This window comes from Cucurbita pepo, chromosome LG04 (genome assembly GCF_002806865.2).
Source record: "Cucurbita pepo subsp. pepo cultivar mu-cu-16 chromosome LG04, ASM280686v2, whole genome shotgun sequence".
In the NCBI taxonomy this organism is placed as follows: domain Eukaryota; kingdom Viridiplantae; phylum Streptophyta; class Magnoliopsida; order Cucurbitales; family Cucurbitaceae; genus Cucurbita; species Cucurbita pepo.
Window position 1 is genome coordinate 5724883 of NC_036641.1, and position 10386 is coordinate 5735268.

A 10386-nucleotide genomic window follows, 5' to 3' on the forward strand; every position below is an offset into this window, starting at 1 on the left:
TCGGGTTCAACCTTTTCTTGGGTTTCGTTTATGTTGGTTGTCGATCGAATGAAGTGTTTAAATAAAGACCAATACTCATTTTTAATACACAAAACTTGGGATAACATGCACCCATGAGAAGACATAGTATTGGCATTCCTCCAAGCATTGAAAAAGGATCACCAATAACTCATCATGAGAAGGCAAAGTGTGAAGAGAAATTGCATACATTGTCATCTCTCAAATTTAAACACAAATGTTAAGTAGAGAATGCAGAATTTTTAGTCTACGATTTACAACCTTATATTTTATTCACAAATATAAATACAGGCAGCTTACTGGCGAAGTCCTTCAGGCAAGGCCACCACCTTATGAAAGGGTACTGTTCTCTGGGGCAACGTCGACGACCCGTCTTCCTCGTCGTCGTCAAATTCCAACAAGTAACTGTCCAGAAGAAAACACGAGGATGAATTTGTAACGCACGACAGATCATAGTTTCGTAACACTAGTGATGAGTTACAAAAGTTGGCATGGACGGTAAAGATCATGAACACACATCATTTGACATGAAAAATAATCAAGAATTGAAGGGGAGAAACTTTTTCAGTTGAAAATTGGTACAAGACAATAGGTCGGAATCGGGACCGATGGCAACACCCAAAGCAAATGAAACAGAAAAATCAAACCACATCGAACCATCCCGAGGCAACGTAATTGACCGTGCCGAAAAGTGGTACTAGAAAGATCAAAAGTGGTGGCAATATATATCATAAATGGGAAAAATAAACTCAAAACAGAAACAACACACGAATACCTTAAAAGTACTTCTTTTCCTAAGCACTTTTGATGTCATGACAAATTTTAAAAGATAATTTTAAAGGACGAAAAGCTCTTTCCACCCTTCTGAAAGTCATCCTAAGTTCCCCCTAAACCCTTTAAGATCAAGTCAAAATAGCATTTGGGTGACCGAGTTCAAACACGAGGAAGCCCTCATTGAACCCATCTATACCTCGAAAGAGATCAAAACGGACGGCAGAAAAGGTAACGTTTTCCCCTATATTTCATTGCCAATCAAGAGATGTTATTTCACATCAGAAATTAAAGCAAAATAGCATTTGGATGACCGAGTTCGAACACGAGAAAACCCTCATTGAACCCATCTATACCTCGAAAGAGATCAAAACGGACGGCAGAAAAGGTAACGTTTTCCCCTATATTTCATTGCCAAGAAATTAAAGCAAAATAGCATTTGGGTGACTGAGTTCGAACACGAGGAAACCCTCATTGAACCCATCTATACCTCGAAAGAGATCAAAACGGACGGCAGAAAAGGTAATGTTTTCCCCTATATTTCATTGCCAATCAAGAGATGTTATTTCACATGAGAAATTAAAGCAAAATAGCATTTGGATGACCGAGTTCGAACACGAGGAAACCCTCATTGAACCCATCTATACTTCGAAAGAGATCAAAACGGACGGCAGAAAAGGTAACGTTTTCCCCTATATTTCATTGCCAATCAAGAGATGTTATTTCACATCAGAAATTAAAGCAAAATAGCATTTGGATGACCGAGTTCGAACACGAGAAAACCCTCATTGAACCCATCTATACCTCGAAAGAGATCAAAACGGACGGCAGAAAAGGTAACGTTTTCCCCTATATTTCATTGCCAAGAAATTAAAGCAAAATAGCATTTGGGTGACTGAGTTCGAACACGAGGAAACCATCATTGAACCCATCTATACCTCGAAAGAGATCAAAACGGACGGCAGAAAAGGTAATGTTTTCCCCTATATTTCATTGCCAATCAAGAGATGTTATTTCACATGAGAAATTAAAGCAAAATAGCATTTGGATGACTGAGTTCGAACACGAGGAAACCCTCATTGAACCCATCTATACCTCGAAAGAGATCAAAACGGACGGCAGAAAAGGTAATGTTTTCCCCTATATTTCATTGCCAATCAAGAGATGTTATTTCACATGAGAAATTAAAGCAAAATAGCATTTGGGTGACTGAGTTCGAACACGAGGAAACCCTCATTGAACCCATCTATACCTCGAAAGAGATCAAAACGGACGGCAGAAAAGGTAACGTTTTCCCCTATATTTCATTGCCAATCAAGAGATGTTATTTCACATGAGAAATTAAACGAACCAAAATGCCAATCAAAGAGTGGAAAAACAGAGTAGAAATGAAGTGATGAACTTTAAAATATTCATAAAAAGAAAAGGTAACTTACTCATCTGTCTTCCTCTGGAAGCATGCGGAGTTATCAAAAGGATGCCATCCATTTCAAAAGAAATTTACTTGTCAGTCGGTTGTACATAAAATAAATAAGTATAATGTATGTTAACACAGCCTAAGAGGTTAGAAGCAAGAGAGTTGAGACAGGTTTGTGTTGCTATAAATATAATAGAAGAAGGTGTGTGAATGAGATGATAATGACCTTGCGATGACCGTTGACAACCGTTGCCCTATAAAGAGCGGTTGTTCCTGGATAAACAGCTAAAACGCGTCTTCCAGGTAGGAATTCAGGGACAGTAGAAGGATCATTTCGTTTTGGAAAAGGAATGATGGCTGACATTGGTAACTTGTATTTTCTGAAATTCAATTGAATTAAAAAATGGATGATTAGGTATCGAACTGCATAAAGAACTTTAAATGCAAGGATATAATCACATAGCTTTACCTCTGCCCTCCACCTTCATCTTCATCGCCTGGCTCTTCATCTAGTACTTCAAATCTGTGCATATGCATATTACATAATACACAACGAAATATCTATCGTAAAGGAGATTTGATGTCTAAAATCGTAACATCTTTAAGATCGTCTTTTTTTTTTTTTTTCATATGAAAAATCACCCATGAGATTGCATCAAGATTAGTGTCAAACTTACAGCATGATGCAACTCAATCTTAGACCAACAACTACGAATGTGGAAAGAAAGTACGATTTTCAATCAAGATGTAAAACAATAATGAATGTCATGTTTTAAATGATTTGATTGGTTGTAAAAATTCATAACGTAAGCTCAAAATGATGTCAGACAGTGCAAGCAATCAAACATGTAAAACAATAATGAATGAGAAAGCAAGAAGCACAGTTGAACAGTTGAAATGATGAAGCTGTTAGATTTTAAATGGTTGCAAGTCTAAATTAGATTGTTATTTTTTTTTTTTTTTTTTTTTTTTTCAGAGAATTATATGTCCCTTTAATAAGAAAAGACCTACTAAATCTAAATCGATGAATAATCTAAATTCACTAGATATTAGGTAATCTAATTAAATCCCTAGATAATAGTTGATAAGATAGCAATAAATCACTAGTTACTAGGTCCCAATCAATATAAATTAGGGAGGTCAACTGCTTTCCTCATTTAATGGGATTACACAAATATTCTTCGAAGTTCCATTTCAAGCTGATCAACACTCCCCCTCAAGCTGAATAATAAATATCATTCATTCTCAACTTCGACACTAACTCACGAATTACACAAATATCTCAGTCCTTCGACACTAACTCACGAATTACACAAATATCTCAGTCCTTCGACACTAACTCACGAATTACACAAATATCTCAGTCCTTCGACACTAACTCACGAATTACACAAATATCTCAGTCCTTCGACACTAACTCACGAATTACACAAATATCTCAGTCCTTCGACACTAACTCACGAATTACACAAATATCTCAGTCCTTCGACACTAACTCACGAATTACACAAATATCTCAGTCCTTCGACACTAACTCACGAATTACACAAATATCTCAGTCCTTCGACACTAACTCACGAATTACACAAATATCTCAGTCCTTCGACACTAACTCACGAATTACACAAATATCTCAGTCCTTCGACACTAACTCACGAATTACACAAATATCTCAGTCCTTCGACACTAACTCACGAATTACACAAATATCTCAGTCCTTCGACACCTCCTCAACCTGGGAATGAATATATCTATTACTCAGCTTGGACTAATTAGGTTTATGGCAATATTGATCACACGACTTTGACGATACAACTTCAACGTCAAGGCACAACTTCAACGGTAGCTATGAAAGCTCTGAATACATTTGGTCCAGGTGGATGATCGATAGCTATGAAGGCTCCAAATAAATTTGTCAATGGTAGCTACGAAGAGTCTTAATAAATTTGTCAACGGAAGCTATAAAAGCCCCGAATAAATATGTAAACAGTAACTATGAAGACTCTAAACAAATTTTTCAACGGTAGCTATGAAGGCTCCGAATAAATTTGTCCATGGTAGCTATGAAGGCTCCGAATAAATTTGTCCATGGTAGCTAAGAAGGCTCCAAACAAATTTGTCCACGGTAGATATGAAGGCTTCGAATAAGTTTGTCCATAGTAGCTATAAAGGCATCGCCTTGGTAAGCCAATTACAAAACATGTTTTTTCATTAGGTACCCTGGGTTTCCCCCAAATCAAAAGCAAAATGGTCTGCCTCTCGGGTCTCGTCAAGCAATTCGATTTAGCAAGAAACTTCGGCGTCACCAAACGAGTGGCAGATTTTCACTCATTAAGCTGATTCAGAGAGATAACTTGGGCTTTAGACACTCTCCCTACTTCTAAATCTCGGTCTTTTCGGATGATCAACCACATTGGGACTGAGACACAACTTCCAAAGGGGATTGCTCTAAAATGGCATTCATTCTCCCTGGCTAAAAAGAAAGGCTTTGAATAAATTTGTGTTAGCTATGAATTTCTTTTGTTAGCACATCCGTCAGTTGAAGCCGTGAGAGCATATAACTCATGCATACTATCCCTTGGAGCACAACCACGGGCGTTGCTCGCCTCTCTCGTGCTCACTCCTCATGGAGTGTGTGGTTCAGTTGGTAACTCTACTGCAATAGGGTTGGACTCATGATCTACAAAGTAGACTTTCTATAGTGGCCTTTCTTAAGGTACCGTCTGATTCTTCCATACGGGAATTGGAATCCAGACTTGATGGATTTGGTGATCTTAGTTTTGTCGCCTCATTTTCTTCCTACAACGCCTTTGGTTCCCTCCATTACTAAATACTTCAAACCCAAATCTCAGAATTTGTTCCTACAACGCCTTTGGTTCCCTCCATTACTAAATACTTCAAACCCAAATCTCAGAATTTGTTACTTTATGATGACGATTGGAAGAATGACATAATGAATTGGTGGGTCTTGGTCTGGAGGAAAATATAGTATGGAGCAAAATTTACCCAAGTCACGACGAAAAAAATCCTACCTTGAATGTGGTGGGTTTGCAGAACAGTGGATATACTAATTTGTTGAATTTGAAAAACAATGGGTTTGGATTTGATATTGGGCTTGGATTTGTTTAATATGGGGATAGAATTTGAAACAGTGGGAGGCTTGCCGAATGGAATTTTCTGGGCAGTGCTTGCCGAATGGATATGGGCTTGCAGAAACAGAATTTTATTTAGAATTTTGCCGAATGGAACGTATTAGCGGTAGCTATGAAGGCTCCAAATAAAACTTGACAACAGCTATAAAAGCTCTTAATTAATAAAACTTTATATGATGGATGATCGGCAGCTATGAAGACTTCACCGATTGAGTTAGGGTTTGGTTTTAGTCAGATTTTCTAGAATAGAAAAGCTCTGATACTATGTTGCAAATCTAAATTAGCTTCTGGTTTTTCTTATTTATTTTTAGAAAACTACATGCCCCTTAGAGAGGTCAACTACTTCCCTTATTTAATGGGATTACACAATTATCCTTCGACACTCCTCCTTAAGTAATAAATATCATTCCTTCTTAACTTGGCTATTAACTCATGAATTACACGAATATCTCCTAAGGCTAATCCTTCGACATAAATCATCAGAGCTCTGTATCTCATTTTTCAATAATATTTTGCATATACCTCCATATTAACTATTACCTATAGTTATCTCCAAAAGGGGAAACTGACACAAAGTCACAAGTCATTGATTATTATTGAGTAGCCTGTGAGAAGGCAATGTTGAAATTTGGTCTTCTCGAAAAGAGGGGCCCTATAAGTTATGAGTTGTTTATGAAAAATAATTCCTACTAATTAGTTGCTTTTCTTTTCAAATAAAAAAAATAATTCAACTCAACTTCCATCAGACCTTTCTCTTAAGGATTTGCTAGTATAATTGAACTTACAGTTTTGTCTCCTTATCGAAGTGCATCACTTTTACAATAAACCATTCATCCTTCTCAGCCCCATCTGGTGTCACCCTGGCTGCCACCTGAATATAAGAGGAGATGATAACTAAATAACTGCTTCTAGTTGAAATTAATCAAAGCAAAGCAATTGAATTATTTTTAGCAAAAAAAAAATAATAAAAAAATATAAAAACAGAGACAAACAAACTGGCAGATGACATTCAGACCTGTTCATCCTTCAGATTAGCACAAGCCTCAAGGTTTCTCATGGCAGGTGAAAGCCGAGCATTATCTGGATCTGCCTTCATTCTCTTCGCTTTCTCTGCCATATACATTGAAATGAGAAAATCTACAGATAACTGCTTCATAACATATCTTCAAAATCTAACAAGAGAAGCAGAAATACACTAATGGCTGTTTGCTAATAAGGGAAACAATAGTAAGGAATTAATGATTGCTTTGCAGTTGATAGTCATAAGTAGCTATATAACTAAATCAAAGATGTCATTCTAGGCAATCCTTTCCCCATGGTTGAAGGTGAGAAAAATATCGAGCAAACAAATACAAAAGCCAATTTCCTTTCCCCTATCATCCATTTGTAGCAATTATAAGTGCAGATATATTCATACCTACACAGATGTGTGCGTTTGGTAATCAGAATAGGTAGAACAGATGGACACAAAGCTGTCTCCTCAAGAATAGAAACTCAAAATTTCTATTTCAGACACCATCAGTAGGTCCACAAGTATTAGACAACATTATATACAGTAATAAAGCATCTCAATTCATGGCTCAAATTAATCGACCATCCATAAAGAAAGCTTCAAATTCAGGAGCAACAAAGGAAAGAAAACACATTTAGTATTCAAGCTTCCAATAAAATCAAAAGGAGTCCAGTTGTCTCGACTGTGACATCTATTAATACTACCTTTCTGTTAATTATGATTAGTTCTTATTTGAACACAAATGAGTCTCGTCCCGTGGTTAACCAAGTGTGTAATAATTGGACAGGAGTAAATGGAACAGAAGAATGGAAAACATGATTGCATCTCTGTTCAAGATAATGTTTATAACATATCTTAAGAACTATCATTTATCGAAAGCCTGAATTAAAAATATTTTTGAAGTTATTATTAAAACACAGTATAGTGGAATAATTATTGCAAACACCTATCCTTCTCCTTGGTTGCCCAGGAGGTCCAGCGGGTAGCAAAGTTTCAAGTTGGCCCAATAAGGTTGTGGAAACGCTGCAACAAAAAAAATGGACTTCAATGCCAGGTGCAATAGTTTATGATACAGATACACTGAGGGTAGATAAATGATTTTTACTCGTACGTATCTAGGACACGCAAAATGTAAAACACGATTAAACAGACTCTGAAGTATGAATTTCAAGGAAAATTAGAGTAAACCTACCTCACTTCATCCTCTGAAAGCTGTTTTGCTTGAGTATATAAATGCTTCAGTTTTGACAATGAATTATCCCCAGGCTTCTCAACCACCTTCGGAGCTGCAAACAACCAAATACAAAACATTAGTAAAAATAGAACTCTTTAGAAGCACCGGACAGAAAGTGAGGTGATTAACTCCTGAACAATTTGTACTTTTCTGTTTTAGTTAACAATCGAAAAACAATTAAAATTATTGAGGTTATCATCCTCACCTTCCAAATTCATAGAAACATTGAAGCTCTAAAACAAAATTTTGGATTTAACATTTGCCTTATTACATATTACCTCATTGTCATCATTTAGTAAACACAATAATCAAATATAAGATGTAATGATACATTTCAAATTTCCATCATAAAAGAATATGGTAGAGGCTGGCCTTTGCACGACATACATGAAAAGATTCATCAAACTATGATCCAACAATACTACAATGCACCTTTTTCATGAACTTGTTATATAACGTCACTGCCTTGACATCTCTAACAAGTATCCCGCCAAGCGGAATAACTATCTGCACACCCATAATTATGACTGTATATATCCACCCTCCCAGAAAACTGAGAAAAAAAAACAAAAAACAAAAAACAAAGTAGCATTTGATCCTCTTAACACAGAAGAAAATTGATAGGACAATAAATTGGTTTGGTTTAGTTAATTAAGATAGTTTAGACTGATAGCTTTTAAGTTATTCTTATATAGCCTTTGTTATTTAGTGTTGTCTTTTCTTATCATTGTATTATTATAAATAAAATGCTTTGAATGCTACTGAATTGTTTTCAGAAAGTTTCCTCTTATTTCAGGTTGAACCATTGAAGCTCATTGAATCAGTCTCTTTGTCAAGAAACACTTAAAATTGAGCCTATAGCGTACAAAAATCCGGCATAAAATTTTACAGAAACCCCAAATTTTTCATCGATCACTGAATATCAGCTCCTTAACAAACTCAATTATTGTTCCCAAAAAGAAAAAAGAAACAGACTCAAGTAATTTCCAGCAAAATTCCAAAATGCAACAACTCTCAGATTATCGTAACCTCGCCCAAATTTCAACCGTCAGTTCATCAACTATGAAAACCAGCAGCAGAGCAAGAATCGACGATTTTGGTCAATTCCGACCAGCTTGATCTCAAAAAATAATAACAAAACACCAAACTGATAAAAGAAAACAACTATGATTCGACGAAAAGCTTTAAGAACGAAAGAATACTCACTGGCGAGGAGTTTCTTGTGCATCTTGTTAATCTCGAGAACAACAACCTCCTGCTCCTTCCGGAGCCGATCGAGCTCCTTCGTGTTAACCAAAATCCCGTCAATGTCGAGCGACGACATTGCTCAGTGGTCCGAGTTGGAAATTTTAGCGCTAATCAAACCAAACTGTTGAAGAACAACAACAAAAAATCTAAATCCTACCTAAAAATTTGGGCTTCTGGGTTCCCTCATTCAATGCCCCTCTTCCAACTGAAACTTTATATATAATTTTGTTTTTCCCCTCTAAAATTTTCTAGAGAGAGATGGGGAGCTGAGAGAATTACATGGTTGTGAAGAAGCGTTAATTATATACATTATTTATTTATTTATTTATTTATTTATTATAAAATCAAAAAAAAAATTAAGAATTATTATAAATAGAAATAGAATGGGGATCGAAAGTATGATCTTCACTCATGTTTACGACGTTTAAATATGATACAAACTATCAACTAATACCTAAAAATATGAAAAATATATAACTAATTAAATCTTGTAAATAAATAAAATATACCGTTAATCAAATCTAAGATGAAATATATTACTACCAACTCTCAAAATATCTCAGATATATTCCTAACTAATTATTAAAATATATCTCCAAAATACCATATCTTAATAAAAATAATTCTCAAAATTTTACTTTATATATAATAAATATTTTTAAATTTTGTGATATTTTTCTTAATTTACAAAATTATTACAAATTTTTTTTTAAATTTAAAATTTATTAGATACCAAAATAAATATTTAGAAAACAGAAACATAAATAAATTATTTAAATCTGATTTTTTAAATTTTATTTTCATTCAAATATTTTAATATATATATATATATATATATATAAACAATTTTTGAATGATTAAATACATGTTCGGGAGTTATTTAATCACACGAAGTGGTTTCTTTTTATTAAGGATTATGCACAAAACATCTGTAAACTATATAGATTATTACAGTGTAACGTTCAAACTATATAATTGTTACTATTCAATCGGGTATTCATATAACCTAGTAACCAGACTAATCTGGACAACTTAACCCGAACAATACAAGTTGGGCAGGGTTGGTTTTCTTTTTTTTTTAGTTTGGGTTGACATTTTTTGGTCGAGTCAACTTTAAAATAAGGTTACAACCCAACACAATCGTACCCCTTTTTTTTTAAAGATTAAGAATATTTAAGCTTGTAACCGATATCAGTGATGCATTCAAATCTTACATAAGCTCCATTCTATCGAAAGACTAAAATCTCCATGAAAATTGATGATCCAAAGAGATCTTAAGGTCCATCCCGGACAAATCAAACAATGATCATGCACAAGTCGAGTAGATCGAACTGGCTCGAGCCCATCTATCCTAGGAGGGCACCCTCAAAACCCTCGTGTTCTTCCGTAAATATGGAAGAAGGACATGCGTCCAATATATACTCACTAAATCCTTACTCGTACCACATCTCTAAAAAAACCTACTCGAGTCGGACATTACAATGTATAAGACCGAGCACTAGACTGATGTCGACTTATTTGGTTAACAAGTAAA

General features: G+C 35.2%; 1 protein-coding gene across 1 annotated transcript; it reads right to left on the reverse strand.

Moving 5' to 3' along the window:
* Positions 1 to 114: 114 nt before the first annotated feature.
* Positions 115 to 9132, reverse strand: LOC111792984. Its single transcript, XM_023674628.1, has 9 exons — positions 8811 to 9132; positions 7563 to 7656; positions 7317 to 7393; positions 6374 to 6468; positions 6144 to 6229; positions 2676 to 2729; positions 2433 to 2586; positions 2226 to 2239; positions 115 to 423 (listed from the first exon to the last, which is right to left on the reverse strand). Exons 1-9 carry the CDS (start codon positions 8926 to 8928, stop codon positions 315 to 317), a joined length of 801 nt encoding a protein of 266 aa, XP_023530396.1. The 5' UTR covers positions 8929 to 9132; the 3' UTR covers positions 115 to 314.
* Positions 9133 to 10386: the final 1254 nt, after the last annotated feature.